Below are 20,246 nucleotides of genomic sequence, written 5' to 3'. Positions count from 1 at the left end.
CATTTTATAGATGAGGAACTGAGGTAAACAGGGTTAAGTGACTTGCCCAGAGTCACTCAGCTAGGAAGTATCTGAGGCTGGATCTGAACTTAGGAAGAGTCTTTCTGATTCCAGGCTTGGTGCTCCATCCACTATGCCACCCAGCCACCCTATTTTATTCCCATTTTATAGATGAGGAAACTAGGGCAAACAGAGGTTCAGTGGGTTGCCCAGGTTCACATAGTGTCTGAGGCCACATTTGAACTCAGGTCTTCCTGACTTAAGGCCCAGCATTTTCTCAAAATTGCCTGGCATGTAGCACATTTCATAGTATGTGGTTAATAAATGTCTGCTGACTAGCTAGTATACGTTTTTTGACTAATGGGTAAAATGAACAGGAAATAATATTAGCAGTACATTAAAAAATCATCAAAGTATGTATCTGGCAAGGTGGTCTGGACCTGTGACTTCTTAGTGTAGAGACCTGGTGAGGGAACTGACTCTATCAATGTAGATCAGTAATAGCTCTGCACCTGAAACTCTTCCAGCTCTAGCCATTTCACTACACTTCCTCTCAAAGCACATCACGCCCACAAAAACTAGTTAACTTATCTGAAGATTGCCTTTTAACTTATTTCCTAAATTCCCTAAGGTTAAATCTAAAAACAAGAGACTGTCAAGGAAAAAAAGCACACTTACTCCTCATCAAGGATAATGGGACGGCCAAAGAACATTTCCATGAAGCATTCCAAAAGTTTCTGAGTTCCCTGATGAAGATATAATTGATTGGCTAGCAAGGCAAAGCCACGGTTCTTCAAGAATTTATCTTTCTGTTCCTTAGATGCTCTACTAAAATATGCAGCCAGAAGCTAAGCAAAAAATGATTATGACAACTTAGTCAATTATGCTCATATTAAAATATATATTTACAGTTTATTCTGATTAACTTCATTAGAGAAAGAAATTAACTTAAATAAAGAGAAAATATTATCAATACAGTAAGAAAGATATTTACCATGATTTTTAGAATTCAGAATTAGTAACAAAGTATTCATATAATATTGAATAAAATCTCTATTCTTTATTTCAGAAGAAAATAATCAGACATTGCTTTAAACTATTGATAAAATTTTTGGAAGTGAGTCACCAAATCCTATTCTAAAAGCTGAGAAATATAATAGTTTTTAAACACTGTTTCAAAGAACGGATGATGACTTGACAAACATTTTTATAGTGGGGATTCCTTTCGGACATGGGGTGGGGACTAGAGGGCTCCTTAGGTTCTTTCCAACTTTATAAAACTTGTGATCCTGTGAAAGGATCTTTATGTTCATTTTGTTATGTATCTGAAACACTGTTATGTATCTTAAAACACTGTAATTGAACTAAGCTACCATTAATATTTACTTCTAATGACAGAGTTTTATAGGACTCAGAAAAATTAGCACTTTTTCCTATGCCTAGGGGAATAGCTTTTTGCCTCTGCTTGATGTTAGGCAAAGCTATAAACAGAACTTCCATTCTTCATCTCAGAAGAAAACAATCAGATAATGGCCTTAAATTATATAATAAACTTTTTGGAAGTGAGTCACCAAATCCTATTCCAAAAAGCTGAGAAATATGAAAGTTCTGTTTGTTTTTTGTTTTTCAACACTGTTTCAAAGAATGGATGAGGACTCAACAGGCATTTTTATAGTAGGGATCCCTTTGGATATGGAATGGACTAGATAGTCCCTCAAGTTCTTTCTAACTCTACAAAATCTGATTCTGTGAATTTAGTATCCCATCTGCAAAATTCCTATTTTTCCCAAAACATTGCAAATGATTTGAAAGTAACCAAAGGTGTAAATCTGTTGTCAAAATATTGCACTAACTTAGAATATTGAGAACTAAATGGATCTTACAAATGAATGAAAATGCAAAACAGAAGACTATTATTTTTGGTTGGTTCATTATTGCTACTGAGTTAAGCTTTAGTTATAATCATATTTGAGATTCAATTTCATTTACATATATTTTCTAAATTAAAAGTCACATGTAACATTTGTTCCTACTTTAATAACTCCTTGTTGTATAGGAGGTGATGGGTGGTTGAGTAGAACTATAAGTGTGTCTGCTTGGATAAGTTTGTCCATCACATGCTCAAGCATGATATCAGGCAGGATCAGAAGAACTCCACGTAAGAGGTCATATAATCCACAACATATAAGGACCAGGCAGTCCTCAGTTGAACTAAAAATGAGAAAGAGAAAGCATTATCTCCACAGTAAGAAAGATATTTACCACAGAATTCAGTGTTAGTGTTCCTACAATACTGAATAGAGTCTCTAACATTTAACAAGTTTCCTGACAATACTTTTTCACAAGTTTAGTCAATAGCATCACTGATACTTAAGGTACATAACTATCTTTAAAAGTTTTCTCTGGTCAAAGAATTTTCTCTTCAATAATCATGTGGTTAAATAGAATTACATATTATATATCATTAAAGAGAATCTTTTGTCACTAAATGTATCCTAATTATAGTAAAAGAATAGATATATTTCAAGAAATATTAATGTTCTCAAAGAAAAATTCAGTATTTACATACCTATCAGTACTTGTAGTTTGCTTATAAGTTTGTTCATAACCTGGAGTAAAGGTAAAGTTTTCCCAATCTTCAGGAACAATGTTCTTGTCAGCAAGACTTGGCCATCGTGCAACAGCTGAAGATCCATTCTGAGAAGGAAAAGCTAAGCCTAAACTTGCAATAGTACTATGGCTTCTCTGAAATGAAGAAAGCCCCTTTAGGTTATCAGGGCGGCGTAAGGAGAACTCATCTCCAGGACTTTCACCATCAAATCTCAGATCTGCATTTGGATCTTTGTTATCCAATACAATAGATGGGTATTCTTCTGACTCTGGTTTTGGAACATCATTGACAAAAATTTGTGGGGAAGGTGATTCTTCTGATTCACACGTGGTTTTTGCTGATTCACAACTACTGATGAATATTTCCTCATAGACTTTTTTTGATATTTCCGCATTCTCCCTGGATTTAACTTTCTCTGGTTGGGTAGAAGAAGTGTCATCTGGAATATTGTGTAAATTGTCGACACTCCAGCCCAAACTTCCTGACAGCTTACGTGGCTGTACTAGTGGTGAAGAAGCAGGTGACGTTGGTACACTTTTAGAGCGTAGCATCTGAATTATATTCTGCTGTGGAATAATGTTCGGAGAACCGCTTCCTGACAAGACCAGATAGGAAATAACATTTTAGATTATACCTACAATGCTTCATCTGTCCAGCTGCCTTCACAGAATAAAATTATCAACCTAAGTATGAACTAAATAAAGGAATTTTCTGGATAACTGCAACTTATTATTTTTAAGCACCAAAACTTTTATAAACCAACTTGATGGAATTCTTTCTAAAATATATTACATGCATTATGTTACATATTATTATGAACATTATTTTATTACCACAAGATTATAGTATTTAAGAGCTGGTTAGAATGGTAGGTACACGTAATCCAAGTTATCATCTTAACAGATGAGTACAATGACGTCTAGTAGTTAAGTGACTTGCATTGTTGTATTGTTAAGTGACAGAGCATTCTAAGCCCAGGTCTTTTGACTTCAAATCCTGTTCTTTCTCCACTTCTTAATGCTGTGCTTCCCTGGTTTTCGCACACAAGTTAACATTTTCTGGGTTTCAGGGTTAATACTATTAAAAAGTTTGCTGCACTATAATACGTTGAATTGAAAGATGCTCTTGAAGGCTACTGAGATGCTAGTAGGGATGCTGACTTCTATGCTAAAGAGACCCAGAATTTTACTTCATTTAACTGACAGAAAGAAAGGAGGGAAAGAATTTGATAGCTAGATAGAAGGAAAAAAAGAAAAAAGGAATTAATAAGTTTATTAAAGATCCAAAACTAGAAAATGAGGTGACAAATGGAAAGAGATTTGGGAGCAGGAAAGAAATCCTGTCAGAAGAGTTGTCTTAAAGTAGATAAAGCAAAAATAAAGAGACAAAGTATTTTCTTTGCAGAGGAAGAGGAATTTAAAAAAAAAAGCAATACTAGAGACAAATGGAAGAAAAATATAAATTTGACTCTAATAACATTAACTGTGAATGGACTAAAAAAATTTTTTTTAAATGAAAAAAACTGTGACAGTTTGGATAAAAACAACAAAACATTATAAAATGATGCTTATAAGAAAGCCACTAGATAACAGAATTAGGATCCAAAGAGATCCCAATACCTCTTAAAACATGGGGTTGAACCTACTAAGAACCTACTAACAGGCACAAAATGTAAAATCTTACATTAGGTACAAAAATTAACATCACAAGTACAAGATGATAGACGCATAGTAATACAGCAGTTGTTCTGAAAAAATTTAATATGAGTAAATATAATTATTAGTCATTAGTTAATATCAGTCAACAAGTTTCTCCTCACTCCAACCCATCCTTCATTTAGTCACCAAAGTGATTTTTCCTAAAGCTTCAGTCCAATCACGTCACCTCACCCTCTCCTAACCCCCTCAATAAACTCTAATGGCACTCCATCACCTCCAGGATGAAATACAAAATACTCTGCTTGGCATTCAAAGCTTTTAATAATCCTTTCCAGTCTTCCATTACCTTACTTCCCACCACATACTCTTCCATCCAGCCTCCTTGTTGTTCCACAAATAAGACACCCCATCTCTCAGTTCTGGGCATTTTATCTAGCTGTCTCCCACGTCCGGAATGCTTTTCCTCCTCATCTCCAATAATCGGCTTCTGTGACTCCCTTTAAGTCTCAACTAAAATACCAACTTCCAAACTCCTCTGAATTCTAGAGTTTTCCCTCTCTTAATTATTTCTTATTTATCCTGCATATGAGCTTCTTTGTACATATTTAGTTGCTTGTTGTCTCTCTCCTAGAGGGCAGGAACTGTCTTTTGCCACTTTATGTATTCATAGAGCTTACTATGGTGCCTGGCACATAGTAGGTAATTAATGTTTATTGCCCAACTCAGCAGTGAGATATGAAAGCCAAAAAAACTCATGGAATCTTAGACTACATCAATTGGGGCATAATTTCCAGTAATAAGGATGTGATAGTCCATTGTGTTCTACTCTTTCTTGCTTCACCAGGAGTATTGTATTTAGCTTGTGGTGCCACAGTTTAAGAATAACATTGTTAACTTGAAGAGTGTCCAGATGAAAGTATGGATTATGAAGGGCCTACAGTCCACGGCATTTCAAGAAAGCCTGTCATGTGAAAAAGGGATGAGACTTGTTTTGTTTAGCCCAAGAGGGAAGAACCAAAAGTATTGGATGGAAGTTGCAAAGAGACAAATTTAGTCTTGATGTCAGTAAAGATTTTCAAACAATTAGAGGAAACCAAAAGTAGAAGGGGCTGCCTTGAGAAATGGTGTGTTCTCCTTTGGAGATCTTTAAGCAGAGGTTAGAAGACCACTTGGCTATATTCTAGTGGGTATTCTTTGGTATTTAGGTTGGACAAGACGAATATTGAGGCCCACTCAAACTCTCATGTTTGACAATTTTAAAAAAATGCATACTCTTGAAAAATTACTAATAAAACTAATACAATATAGCTTTAAAACTATATTTTTACTACAAGCTACAGAAACTACTAGAAAACTGTTCAGGAATTTAAGTGGTAAAACAAAATAAAAGTGGAATCTTATATACAGATCAGAGTAATGATGAATGTACATCTACACTATTTTATGGTTAAGGGATAGAGACATGGCCAAGCTATATAAGAAATGAAAGAATTGGTATGGAATAGAGCAGAACCAGAGACAGGGAAGGCAGTGAATATTAGGCCAAGTCAAAAGTAGAAGAAAAAAGCTGGCAATGGAAAAATGGACCTGGACAGAATTAAGATGAATTGAGCATGGGGCAGCTAAGTGGCAAAGTGAGTATACCACTGGCCCTGGAGTCAGGAGGACCTGAGTTCAAATCTTGCCTCAGATGCTTGACACATGTACTAGTTATGTGACCTTGGGCAAGTCACTTACTCTCAACTGCCCTGCCAAAAAGCAAAAAAAAAAAAAAAAAAAAAAAAAAAAAAAAAAAAGATGAATGAGCATGGTTAAAACTAGAGTGAAGGCAAAAACTCCAGACTATTTGAATTTCCCTCTATTTGGAATATTTGTTTCTTGTTTACTCATTTTATTGGTTCTCCTGATGATTCAGACTGAACTGACATTTTTGAGTTACTTTTTCATGTAATATAATAAAATTATATTTCCATTAAAATATTCTTTATTTCCTCAACTTAGTCATCAATTAGTAGGAATTATTCAAATTATATCACTAAATTGTATATTTTTATACATCCCAAAGGCTAAAAACGAAAGGGTTTTTTGGGAGGAGGGGAAGGAAAGTAGTGTTGTAGCCAATGTTACCTTCAGAGAATGAAGCAGTAAAACCAGATGGACTTATAGCTGTAAATCCAGGACTAGTAATACTCTTTCCTCCACTGCTGGAATGCCTCAGGTACATGATTGATTGTACTTTCTCCTGAAATATTTTGCCATCTAGAATAAAACAAGAGGAACAATTTAACATTCAAGAAATTTTTTCCTTAACAAAAGAATCATAAAAAAGGAAAATTCATTAAACCAAACAAATCTTTTAACTCAGTGCTTTAAATTCAATTTTAATAATCAAACATTAACAACTAATTTTAGAAACATCGTCATAATTTTGGGGGGAACATGTAAGTAGATTATTCTTGCTTACACCAATTTTTTCTATTGTATTTAGAGTTACAACCAAAACTTTGCACTTCTTTTCAAGGTAAAGCCCTTGTTTATTCATATATATATATATATATATGTGTGTGTGTGTGTGTGATGGGCAGGCATGGACAGGCTGTGATCTGCATTGATGGATGGAACATCCAAAATGATATTTACAGACCCATTTCAGTATGTACCTAACCATATAGTCTTTGTTCTTTAGAAGAGTATTATATTTTCTATTTCGCTCATATTCGTCACAAAGATCTATCACAGTGATAGGAATGTGGCAGGGGCTCAATAAACTCCTTTTTATAGATTACAGAGGAAGTAATTAATAGGAAATTAAGCAAAGATAGTCTACCTAATGCCATTGAGACTACTGTTCTAGTATCACATTTTAACATCTCTTTGGAAACTTTCAATTTATACAATCCTCTCCATATCCTCAACAGGATCACCTGCCAACCTCCAAAATAAATTATCCATGGTGCAACAGGGAACCACTGAAGGCTATTGACTAGGGGTGTGATATCGCCATAGCTGTACTTTAAGAAGATTTTTTTGAGCAGTGTCAAGGACAGGTGGGAGGAAGGGAAGAAGGTAAGAGATGATGAACTAGTGTTTTTATGAGTGGATAGATTCAAGAAATGTGGAAAGAGAATCAACAACGCTTGGCAACTGATGATTTCACAAGCATTCTATACTTTCCACAATACTTGGTGACCTGGGTCACCTTCTCTACTTCATTCCCAGGATGGAGGAAACCCCAATGACTGCAACCATTATGCAATCTTATCTCCATTTTCATGGTTACTTATCAAACACATCCGTTACATACTTTTCTCTCTACCTCTGAGTGTCCTGTACATTCTCTTCTCCCCCTAAGAGGAAGAGATTTCCCCTTCTCTTTCCCAGAGTTGAACATACTGTGTTCGATCTCCTGTTTCCTGCAGATCTTGAACCATTGATCACTTCCTATTATACCTTCAGCTTTCTCTAAAGAGATCTTTCTCCTCTAAGAACCTAAGTAGTTCTTTAATATCCTAAAAACCAACACAAAAAAACCTTCTCTCAACCCTGCTACCTACTCAAACCAATACACTTTCTCCTTCCTCCACTACTAAACTCTTTGAAAAAGGAGTCCAACTTCACTGGCATTATTTCCACACTATACATCCACTGTTTAGTCATTACACTCCACCCCTCCCATCACTACTACCATTAAAATAATTCCATCAAACATTGCTTAAGCACTTTCTATGTCTCATTCACTTCCACAACTTCAATTACCAGCTCCATGCAGATGACTCCTAAATGACTATCTGTAGTCCTGATCTTGCGTTAGAGTTCCAGACTTACTTTTCTGTCCACAGGTTATCTTTACCAGAATGTCCCATTAATACTTCAAATTTAAGAGAGTTAAACTAAGCTCGTCATTTTTCCTGCTAAACATATTTCTCTTTTTTAATGTTACTGTGAGTAGAATAATCATTTATTAAGTCTCTCACGTTTGCAATGCTAGGGGTAACTTTGATTGTTTCTACTTCTTTATCCTTCATATCCAAGCAGTTACCAGGTGCTATAAAATTTTGCCTTCACAGAATTTCTAACATCATTTCCTACTGCCACCATTCTAGTATAGTCTGTACTCTTGAAATTGCCTCCTTAGAGAGTTTCACATACTCATTTTCTTCTGTTTCCAACCCATCCTTCATTCCTCTGCCAAAAAACCCTTTTTTAACTTAAACATAGATCTATTCATGTCACTCCTCTGCCATAAAAAAAAATGTATTCAGTGAATACCTCTATTCTCTCAAAGTGAAGTTTAAGCTCTTTGGTTTGGCATTCAAAGGTCTCAACAAGGAGGCACCTAGCCTTTTCTCATAGTAATCTCTTTCACACATTCTAAGGTCCAGGCTAAAATATTCTACTATTTGACTTTGAATAGGCACTAAACTCTTGTAAATCTATGCCTAAGCTCCTGTTAAGGGACCCTATGGAATGTCCCTTTGGAATGTCCTCTCTTCCTTTCTGAAATGAATTTAAGACATTCCTTAAAAGCTTAACTTAAATGGCATCTTCTATAAGAAATGTATGACTCCATGCTCACCAACAACTTTTCTCATCGGACTTCACACAGTACTTTGTTTTGTACTTCTCCAATGCAGCTACTGTACATTATTGTATATTATACCTATCTCATTTGATGTAATTATTTCCTTCACTAGAATGAGCCCTAGAGGAGGAATCATGCATTATTTAGATTTTCTATCTTCCCTAGAGTCTGGCACAGTGCTTTGCATGCAATGGGAGCTTAATATGCTTATTCTTTTGTATTGTATAGGTAAAATCTTTAAAATCCTACTTCCATGTCCCATTATAATACACAGGTTAAATCATATTTGCCCAGTCAAATCTAACCAACTTCAAAAGACTTTGTGTGAAGGCAAGGGAAAGGACTGGTGAAATAACACTGCAAAGACTGTTGCCAAACTGTGGAGGACCCTGAATGCCAGGCTAAGGAGTATATATTTCATTCAAAAAACTGTGAGGTATCACTGACAATGTTTGAATGGAATATGTCTTGCTCAGATGTTGCCTTTCACAAAACTTCTTAACGAATACCTAATGTTACCTTTTAAAAAAATTATTCATTTATTTATTTTAAATTCATAGAATGAAATAAGCATTTCTATAACATAATAAAGTAAAAAAGTGATTGCACACGAAATTGCTATTCCCTTTAAATACATATTATAAAATTATCATGTAAACTTCTTTTTTCCCCTCTACTCCCTCCCTTTTTTTATACTTTGAATGAAGTGGAAAGAAAAAATAAGATAAATATAATCTAACACATGAACACACCTACCTATATGCAAGGAAAAGTAGAAGTTGGTAGGATTGTGACAAACATAAGTATTGGTAGGGGGGTGAACAGCTAAGAGGAAGTTGAAAATAAGTGTCAATAATTCCAGATCTGGGGGTGAACCAAGAACTTCTTCAATTATTTTCACAAACGAGCTACAAACTTCCCTAGGCATGGATGTCAGGTGCCCCTCTTTGTGTTCCTGAAAACAACAACATTATTGTAAAGAGAACCATAAAATATCAACATTCTTCACTTCACAGTACATTTCTTTAAAGGGAGAACATTTAACTTAGAGGGAGAATGATGGAGGAGATAAATGCTTGTAGCCAGGAAGAACTGGGTTCAACAAACTACCCAAGCTCCAGTAACAGGATTCCTACATGGAAAGAGGTCCTCAAGCTAACAAAAATCAAGGAACTTTTGCAAATAGGACTTAACTGGCTACTGTAAAGTACACACATAGAATTGAATTATATTCAATAATTAGCATTAGGAAAGGTTATTATTATTCAAAGTTATTATACATTTGCTGTCTATCTCACTGCATATAGTATGAAACTTAGAATTCACTAAAGAGCAATGACAATGCAGGGATGGCATAATGGAAAGCAATGGATTGGTAGTAAGGATGCCTAGATTCAATCCCATTACCTAGATGTGTATCCTTAGGCAAATCAATTAACCTTGTTAGTATCTGTTTTCTCATCTGCAAAACGAGCCAGATGGACTACATGATTTCTAAGGTCTTTTCTAACTCTAGCATTCTATGATGTAAGCCTGAAACAGAGGCATAATATATAGAGATCTGCTAAAGCTCTCTCTCCCAAAATCAAAGCAGTTAATAATTTCCTGGTTTGTTTTAAGGCTAATTTCATCCTGGAAACAGAAGAGAAAGCAAACTGAGGAACTGCTATACAGGACTTGAAGGTCATCATTCATGCTCAGCAATCTGGTGGCAAGATTGGGGGTGGGGAGGAGTGATAAAGGATAACCAGGAATGGTGATTAACAAGACAAAAACAGGCAAAAAGTTGAAGAGGAAGGGCAGGGAGGGGGTTGTGAGAAAATCTAGGGTATAAAATGATTGACTATAAGGTAATGATGGTATAACTGCATGAACTTCTATAGAGAAAAGACCATTTAGAGACTTTAGCAGAAGAATGATTTAGAAGTAGAAAGAGAGAAGAGCAACAAGTATCCTAACCCTTCCTCTCAGCTCAGTGAGAATGCAATCATCTCCTTTGGAGATTTAGAGGGATGTGGTATTCTTCAAGTTTCTAAAAATACAAAAGGATGGAAGGAATAACTACTGTTATTTAACAGGATCAAATGAGAAAACATATGTAAAGCACTTTGCAAACCTTAAAGCAAATATTAGCTATTATCTATAATGTGATTTGGAACCAACTACTGACTGAGGTAATTCATTCTTCTTTTGTTGTTGCTGTGTGGTTGTGTCAGTCAAGTCAGACTTTTGTGACCCCATTTGGATTTTTCTTGAAAAAGATACCAGAGTGGTTTGCCATTTCCTTCTCCAGCTCATTTTATAGATGGAGAAACTGAGGTAAACAAGGTTAAGTGACTTGCCTAAGGTCACAAAACCAGTGAGTGTCTGAAGCCAGATTTGAACTCAGGAAAAGGAGTGTTCCTGACACCACACCCAGAGCTCTATCCACTGAACCACTTTGCTGGCCCCATCCTCTTTTTAAATTGCTTAATTCTTAGGAAGTTCTTCTTTACCCTGAGCCTAAATCTGCCTTTATATAATTCCCAATCTTCTAGTTCTTCCTTTAAGGGACAAGCAGAACAAATTTAATCTCTTGACAAAAATTTATAATCCTAAACACTACAGAGGCAAATTAAAAATATATTTTTAAAAGAAGCATGAGAACTCAAATTTTGTAAAAGTACCTGTAAAACCTGACAAGTTAGTAGAAAGTGATGAACCACTCGAGCTTTCAATAACTGCTTGATATTAAACATCTGTAGGTGATGATTTGCTCTAATAAGGACTTCAAGTGCTGCCAAGAGAGTTTCCCAAACACCTTGCTGGAAAAATAAGCAACATCAATTAGCCAATGAGCAAGCTAAAACATGGTAAATGGCTTTCTAAAAATACATCCTACATACCAACTTAACCATATTCTTAATAATGATCAAATTTATCTGAAAGTAAACGTAAACACTAACTCCTATAACTCTGATTGTCAGTGTTAGCAACTTCTCATACCAAATTACTTTCCTTTTTTTTTGTAGTTCTCTGTGTATGTCTACCTTCATCAAGGAGGACATAAATTCCTTGGATGCAAGAACAGTTTTATTTGTGTCTGTGTATTCTAAGAACCTTATACCTAGTCAGCACTTAATAAAATGAACTCAAAGTACCCTTATACTTAGCACTTAAACTTTAATGTACCAAACTGAAAGATGGGTAGTATTTAGATTTTTTTCTTAAAATCATAATTTTATATCTAGAGCTGGAAGAGCCTTTAAGGATTGATCATCTAGTCCAATTCCTTCATTTTACAGTTGAAACTAAAGTCTGAAAATGTTAAGTGACTTGCCCACAGTCATACAGGCAGTAAGCAGGGGCACCAAGATCGGGTCTCAAGTCCTCTGACTCCAGACACAGCATACTTTCTACCATGCCTGTATTTGATGCTTCAATAAATGACCACATTCTGGAAGTAAATGGTATACAAATATCCTAAGAAGACTATTTCACCTTAAAAAGTGAGCTATCTACTCAATGTACAAAGACACTGTTATTATTTTCCTTGACAAATTTAGTTAAAACAACACTAAAATGGTAAATATACATTAAAATCCAATGTTTCCTACACTTACTTAAAAGGCAGCACTTATTCGAATAATGCTATCAATGTAGGTTGTTACAAATTATTAGCTGTGACACTAAAAGAAAATAACTGATGAAGTTTAAACTACATAGTTTATCTTTTGCAGTAATTAAAATACTAAAACTCCAAACAGCAAACCATTCTAAGTAAACAATTTCATAGGCTCATAGACTCACACGTTTAAAAGCTTGAAGGGCCCTCAGAAGCCATCTAGTTCCCTACCCCACCCCTCATTTTGCAGATCAGAGTGATAAGAAATTCTACTTTTGAAAATGCAGACTCAAAAGATTTTTTTTTTTTGCTTGACTATATTATTTCATTGGCATAGGGAACTCTCAGGAAGAAAGTGATCTGGACAGAACAATTGCTTTGTAACTTAAGAGTCTCAAAGACTTGCTTAAGCTATTAAAAGGTAAAAGACTTCTCCAGGATCACAGAGTCAGTATGTGTTAGAGGTTGGACTTAAACCCAAGTCCTTTCACATCCAATGCTGGCTCTCTATCCACTAGGGCCATGCTGCTTCTTATCTTCTTTCTTTTCTCCCTCTCTAAAAAAAAATCCTCCTCAAATATTTATTGGATTCTTAAGATGGTTCATAAGAGAATAGGGATATCCCCAAAAAACAAAATCCAAAGTTAATCTTTAACTCAATTAGCTATAAATGACTGCCACTCTCACCATCTGCTTTTCCTAACAAAAGGCATAATTAAGTTGCTCCAGTTTCAGGCTTTTAATTTTTTTTTTCCCCGTGGTATTGCTTAGTTAATAAACCCTAAAAAAGAAAGGGAAAAAAATTCTATCCTTATATACACTAAATAAGTCCTTCACTTAATGTGTATGTTAGAGCAAATATTCTACTTGCCACTCCAGTATCCATTGGTTCTTCTTCTTCTTTTCTTACCCCTATATATAGATGTTCCTTAAGACTCTGTCATTGTATCTCTTCTCTCTATCTACTCTTCCCCTTGGCAAAACTTATCCATTATCATTTTTATAAGGGATACTCCCATATCTTTATTTCTATCCCTGACCTCTCTCATCAACTAATCTCATATTTATAGTTGCCTATTAGTCATTTCTATTTGGACTTTTCCTCTAACTTCCTATGTCCAACCCAAATTCAAGTTTCTCCAATCAGTCAACAACAAGCATTTATTAAGTGGCTGCTACAAGCTAGGTGGCATAAGATAGAGCATGAAGCCTACAGTCAGGAAAACCTGTGTTCAAAATCAGCCTCAGACATTTACTCCCCATGTGACCCCGGGCCACTCCCCTAACCTGTTTGCCAGAACTTTCTCCTTCTTAGAGCTGGAATGAGGATCAAATGAGATAATCTTTATAAAGCACTTAGTAGTGCCTGGTACATAGCAGGCACTCTATAAAAACCTTCCTCCCCTCCCCAAAACATGCTTCTTGCTTCCCCATTTCTGTTACCGCCTTTCTTTTTTTCCTCATCAGCCATACTCAACACCTTGAACTCAGCTTTTATTCCTCACTCACCACCCCCACACATTCAATCAGTTGTTAAATACTATTAATCCTATCACACGGACATGTCTTGAATCCATTACCTTTTCCATTCTCCTTGCCACTAAGTTTCATTGCTTCTAGCACCTACTGATGCAATAGTCACCTAACACATCTCTCTTTCTAGGTTCTAAACCAGAGGTGGGCAACCTGTGGCCTCGAGGCTACGTGTGGCCCTCTAGGTCCTCAAGTGTGGCCCTTTGACTGAATCTAAACTTCACAGAGCAAATCCCAAAAGGATTCTCCACCCCTGCAAAACCATCCTACACATTACTGTCACAGTAAACTCAGCAAAACAAAATTCAAAGCTTGTCATTCCCCTGCTCAAAAACCTTCAATGTCTACAACATGGCTGTCCAAAATGTGGCCTGTCTACAAGCATAGAAATTTACATAAATGCTTTAGTACAGGAAGCCAAGCTACTGCAGAGCTCTCACTAAAATGGCAAATCAAAATATACTGTCTATTGTTTCAATAAAAACCTAAGGTTGGGAGAGGATTCTGGGAAGATGGTGGAGCAGGTCAGAAAATTCCAAGCTCTCAAGATTTTCCCCCACAAAAGAGTTAAAATAACACCTCAGGGCAAACAAAGTGGGGTGGAGACAAAGGAGAATAGGGGCACAATCAGGATCTTCAGGGACCGTCTGAGAAGATCTGAAGAAGAACCCCAAGACTGGGTTTGGTCCCAGGGAGGAGTAAACACCTGCAGGCTAGGTTCCCTTTTAACAACCAGTGGCAAGCCCTGAGGTTAGTCTGTTTGAGAGGCTGCCTGGGCCCCAGCCACTGGAACTTTTTACCCCAGGATAGTGACAGCAGTTGTGCCTTTGAACCCAGGAAGATTGCGGGAACCTCTCCTGACTAGGAACGCCAGACCCAGCTGTGCTCTGAAGAGCAGTGGGGGTGAGAAGGAACCAACACACCCACGGTGAGTGCAGAAGCAGTGGGGCAGAAAGCTCCTGGCTTTGGGCACTTACAGGAGGTTGGAGGCTTGGCTTTTGTTCCAGGCTACAGGGAACTGAAGATCTGGGGCAAGACGCACTATTTCCCATACCCCAGGGAGGTGATTATAAAAAAATCAAGTTATTACCACAAAAAAATGCATAGGCAAAGGAGAAAGAATCCAACCATAGAAACCCGTTATGGGAATAGAGATGACTGGGGTTCATCTTCAGAGGAGGACATTGAAGTAAAGAAATCCCCAGAGTAATGTTAAACGGTCACTTGCCCAAAAAGAATTTATAGAAGATCTTAAAAAACACTTTAAAAATCAAATGACAGAGATGGAGGAAAAACTAAAAAAAAAAAAATCCAAGAAAAACAAGGTTATGAAAGGAAAATCAACCAATTAGAAAAGGAGATCCAGAATCTCAAGGAGGAAAATGACACCTTGAAAATCAGAATTGGGCAAAGTGAAGCCACTGAAATTATAAGAGATCAAGAAATAATTAAACAAAACATGAATAATGAAAAAATAGAAGAGAAAGTGAAACATGAAAAACACCAGATTTGGAGGATAGATCAAGAAGAGACAATATAAAAATAAATGGATTAACTGAAAGTCATGATCAAAAGAAGAATCTTGATACAATAACACATGAAATAATTAAAGAAAATTGTCCTGAAGCATTAGAACAAGGCGGGGAAGTAGAAATAGGAAAATTCCATTGAACACCACTTAAAAGAGATCCTATGAGAAAAACCCAAAGGAATATTATAGTTAAGTTCTGAAATTCCCAGATCAAGGATAAAATATTGAAAGCATCAAGATTAAAACAATTCAAATGATGGTGCCACAATTAGAATTACACAAGACCTAGCAGCAGAGATATTGAAGGACCACAGGTCTTGGAACACAATATATCGAAGAGCAAAAGACCTGGGACTCTGGCCAAAAATATCATCCCTTCAAATTTCAGTATTATTTTGAATGAAAAAAAAATGGACATTTGACAAACCCTCAGACTTTCAAGACTTTGTTAAAAAAAAAAAACCCCTCCACTTAATAGAAGATTTGACATATAAGAACGAAGAGACACATAAGCTACATATCAAAGACTGACTATAAGGGATTTACAAGAACAGACTGCTTACCTTTTATATAACATAAAATGTAAAATGTTGCTTAACATTCTTATTAATAATTGTTGAGCTTATAAGAAAGAGGGGGATAAACCTATGATATGAATTTAAAAAGTAAAACCAGGTCGGTGGAGCGCCTGTTAGCGCAGGCTGCTGTGGGGAGCCAGCTATATCCTATTTAGGCCTCTTAGATCTCTGCAAGGCAGGGGCAACTGAGAATGGGTCTATGCACAGCAAGACTTGGCAAAGAAAACCTGCCTTTGTAACTGATTATCTACATGGGAGATAACAGAAATGTTTCAGCCTGGTTATCTATCTACATGCGAGAGAACATAAATGTTTCAATTTGGTTAGCCTTGAGGAAAAATAGTGTCTCACTCCCAGGAACAAGGAGATAAAAAACTTAACCAATGCTTTAGTGTACTCTTCTTTGAAGTGTGGAGGACTCAGCAATTAACCTGTATAAAATACTGTCAGTAACTTCATTAAAATCAGTCTATAGCTTGAGTATATGACTTGCCAAGCCCCATGTCTTTGTCTTTTTGTGTCAATTACTTCATCATATATTCACGCCACTGCTGGCACAGTTGGCACCTGGAACAGGGACAAGTCAAGGACTTGAGAGACAGATGAAGTAATGTCTTACCAATACAGGCTCTGGAGCAGATCCGCTTAACGGGTAAGAAGATTAATTATCACTAGGCTTACAGGGGGATTGTAGAAATTTTAGAGATTTAGAAATTTAGAGATTTAAATGTGAGGCAGATACAATTTAAGGACAGGGATCTGTATCTGCAAGTATTGGGAAAAATTGTAACAGAAAGAAGTTTTTGTGTAACAGAAGAGCAAAAACAGGAAGGTACAATTGATTTGGAAAGATGGGAGATTATCGGAAAACAAATGAGTAAAAGATTAAGGGAGGATGGACCAGAACACTTCCCAATGTCAGCCTTTTCCATATGGAACATTTTAAAAATATGTCTTACTCCAGAAGGAAAAGTTCCTATGGTACAAAGAACAATTAAGCATGATATTGGGGTTAGGGAGAGAGCTTGTGAGCTTCAGACCAGGGATGGATGACAATAACCCACTAGGGGGTAGACTAGCTAATTGGGAGTTACCAAAGTAGAAAGGGACAAGAAAAATGCCGGCAAAGTCTAATTTGTGCAGTGGATTTATAGAAATCCTTTTTGTGCGTCCTGTCATTTTCTGTCTGTATCTGTTTGGTGTTATGTGTCTCCATGTGAAGAGAGTGCGTCATCTAACTAAAGTTGTTGAAATAAGAAAATGCTCTTTCTTTCTCCCTTCATTCCAATTCTGGCCAAACCAGGAACGTGAAGAGAGATAAGAAAGAAAATGGGAATTTTTTTCCCCTTAGAGCTAAGAGAAATGTGTTACTCCTAAATTTTATGTTTAAGATCAAGTCAGAATTTATTATGCTATTTGGCACTAAGGCAATTTCGGAAAATGCACAGATCTGAAAAAGAGACACTTTGAGTTTCCCAGCGTGGGGGAGAAGGGACAAGGCGCCACTGGATCTTTTCCAGAGTCCCACTCACCGTGGCTGGAGGATTCAAGGTTCTCACTTTCAAAAAAGTTTTTAAGGAGTGAACACAGAAGTAAAATTTACTCGAGTAAAAATTAGAACCAATAAGATCTTTTCACCTGTCTTGGACTGAGGCAGGGCTGCAATTAAAGTTAGAGCGGCTAAAAACTCTTTAGCAGATTCTGTTAACCATAGATAATCTGGTGAAGCATATGAAACCTTTTTCAAAATAATAATACACTTATGAATGTGAAGAAAATTAAGTTTAAATGACAGAAGATATGTATTTTTTCTATATCCCCCCCCAATCTATCTATAGACTCCTTGGGGGGGGGGGTAAGAATTCCAGCTCAATGTCAGAAGTATACACAAAGATGTTTTAGAATCATCATGAGACTAGTATAAATTAAAAAATGGAAAAAGGACTTTAAAAAATCTAGAATGAGCTTTCCCAATTCATAGAACTAAGAACTTTAGTAATGATCCTATAAACAGAATTGGAAAATATTTAATAACATAAAGGTATTAAATAAATCAATAGAATAAGTAATTTTTTTTTATATAACTACAGAGAACCTGTGTAGTTTAGTGACCCTCATTCCTATTTGAGTTTTAAAGAGGTGGCTTAAGGCTGCCAAAATAGAGAAATAAAAGCAGAGAATGAGAGCCAATCTGAACATATTTGACCAGAAAGACTGTTACTCACTATATTCCTGAGAAACAAAAATACTTCTTAGAATAGGAATTATCTCAATAGATATATATATATATATATTTCTAGCTTGCTGTGATCTTCTTAAGTTTGCTACTTGGAAAGTTTAAAAAGTGACTCAGCTGTGAATACACAACAGAGCACTGACTCCTTTTCAAAATAATTGCCTTGTTTACCAGCTGCTTTTTCTTATTTTTTTAGGCCCTTTATTTTGATGTTTTTTTCACCTAAAGTCTCAATGTAAATTAAATTATAATAACATTGGAACTGCAAAAATTAAAATATACATTGCAACAAAAACTCTACTCCCTGTTCTCTACTTTGCTACTTTGTTGCCCTCTCATACCCCACTGACAACAGCCCTGGAACCCTGGAGACCCTGATGCCCACACTTTTGGCAAGCAGAGGAACCTCTCCTCTCAAGCTCCCAAGTCCTGGCTCCCACACCACTGGAACCTGGAATTTTTGCTCCAAGTTTCCCAAAGCCCAGCAACCCCTATTAGGAAGCAAAGGCTCCTCAGGGACCCTCCTCAATGACTCCTCAGACCTTTAATTCAGGCACTGGACTCTACAGCTTCCCAGCACTCCCCTTTCCCAAATTCCTGGCTCGACCATCCCCAGTCCACAGTCAAACTCTGCAACTGCGATGAGAGAAGAAAAGCCTCTATGCTTGGTAAGCCCAATATATGTAATGATTTGGGAATGCAATTAATGTCATCTGAAATTTTTCTGTTTGTACTATTATTGTACTTCTAAATTGTAGTAAAATTCTCCTATATTGTAAAACTTGAGTGAATGTTGCGAGCTAAAAATAGTGTTAGACAAAGAAATTTTGAACCTGAATTTTGTTGAAACTAAAAAATGAAAACAATTGTATAAAAACTGGCTTTAAGTTACTTTCTCAGCCTTGCTAACCCTGTCTTCTTATGTTTTATAATTGCCACTTAGAAAGCCAGGCCTTCCTACTTTTACCTGTGGTTAATAGAAGGTCACAGCTAAAACAATTTGGTCAGCACTTATGAAACTTGTAAGATTGTTAACTAGGTTTTTTGGGATTACTGCTTTAATGTTAAAAACCAATAAAGTTCTAGAGAGATAGAAGGAATTATGTCCTCCTACCTTTCGGGCTAGATTCGTGGGTAGGTTCTATTAAATCTAATATGGATATTAGCTATGGTAAAGATACTGGTTATTGTGAATTATTATTACTACTATTCAATTAATTATCAAACTCCTCTGCCTGAAGGGGAAAACTGACTATACTTTGTCAGCAATGATTCAAATTTCTTAGGCTTCCTTTTTATTCTGGGCCAAAAGAAGTAGTTAGAATATTAGCCCAGCACATTTTAAACTGACCTGCTTGTAATAGGTGATTCCAAACTGCTTGTAAAACTTTCCCAAGAAAAATGTGAATGAAACTTAGAAATGTATATTTGAATAATAAAAAAGGTACACAGTTATTTGGCATTGAGAAATTTATTAACTATATAGCCCCAAGAAAATTCTATTTACTTTAAGTTCACTGTTCAATAAGGGGATGGTGGTGGAATTCATTCCCAGGGATATTACAAAGATCACATGATTATAAAGGTGCTTAGCACAATGGTTGCCATAAAATAAATGTTATTTGAATATAGATTGTTTTAAGTTGAATATAATTGCTTCATATTCATTAATTTTATGTGAATTTTCTTCAATGTGAGGTGAATGATTCTCTGTATCAGGCAATTTGGGATCACATCTGACTGAGGTAAAGCCACCAGAACGGTAATTAATTGTTTTTGGTTTTAAAGTTTAGATAGCTGACAATTGTTTATGATGTTGTTATATTTCTAAAATTTTCCTTATTGCATAACTTGGTAAGCAACTGTTATCATCTGTGTTGTCAGAAAAGCAATTTCTTTTATAATCTAAATGT

At 36.0% G+C, this 20,246-nt stretch overlaps 1 protein-coding gene across 1 annotated transcript in view; it reads right to left on the bottom strand.

The window, feature by feature from the left end:
* The window catches only part of LYST (lysosomal trafficking regulator), a 172,078-nt gene that overhangs the window by 81,372 nt on the left and 70,460 nt on the right, over positions 1-20,246 (bottom strand). Inside the window, exons 19-24 of the mRNA XM_036757264.1 lie at positions 11,518-11,655; positions 9,608-9,806; positions 6,397-6,528; positions 2,570-3,206; positions 2,034-2,211; positions 679-848 (exon numbers count right to left, since the gene is read on the bottom strand). Coding sequence (XP_036613159.1) covers positions 679-848; positions 2,034-2,211; positions 2,570-3,206; positions 6,397-6,528; positions 9,608-9,806; positions 11,518-11,655 — 1,454 coding nt within the window. The remainder of the gene's footprint in view (positions 1-678; positions 849-2,033; positions 2,212-2,569; positions 3,207-6,396; positions 6,529-9,607; positions 9,807-11,517; positions 11,656-20,246) is intronic.

Source organism: Trichosurus vulpecula, chromosome 4 (assembly GCF_011100635.1).
Source record: "Trichosurus vulpecula isolate mTriVul1 chromosome 4, mTriVul1.pri, whole genome shotgun sequence".
Lineage (NCBI taxonomy): Eukaryota > Metazoa > Chordata > Mammalia > Diprotodontia > Phalangeridae > Trichosurus > Trichosurus vulpecula.
The sequence above is the reverse complement of the archived record's forward strand: the minus strand, read 5'-3'. Positions and strand labels throughout refer to the sequence as shown.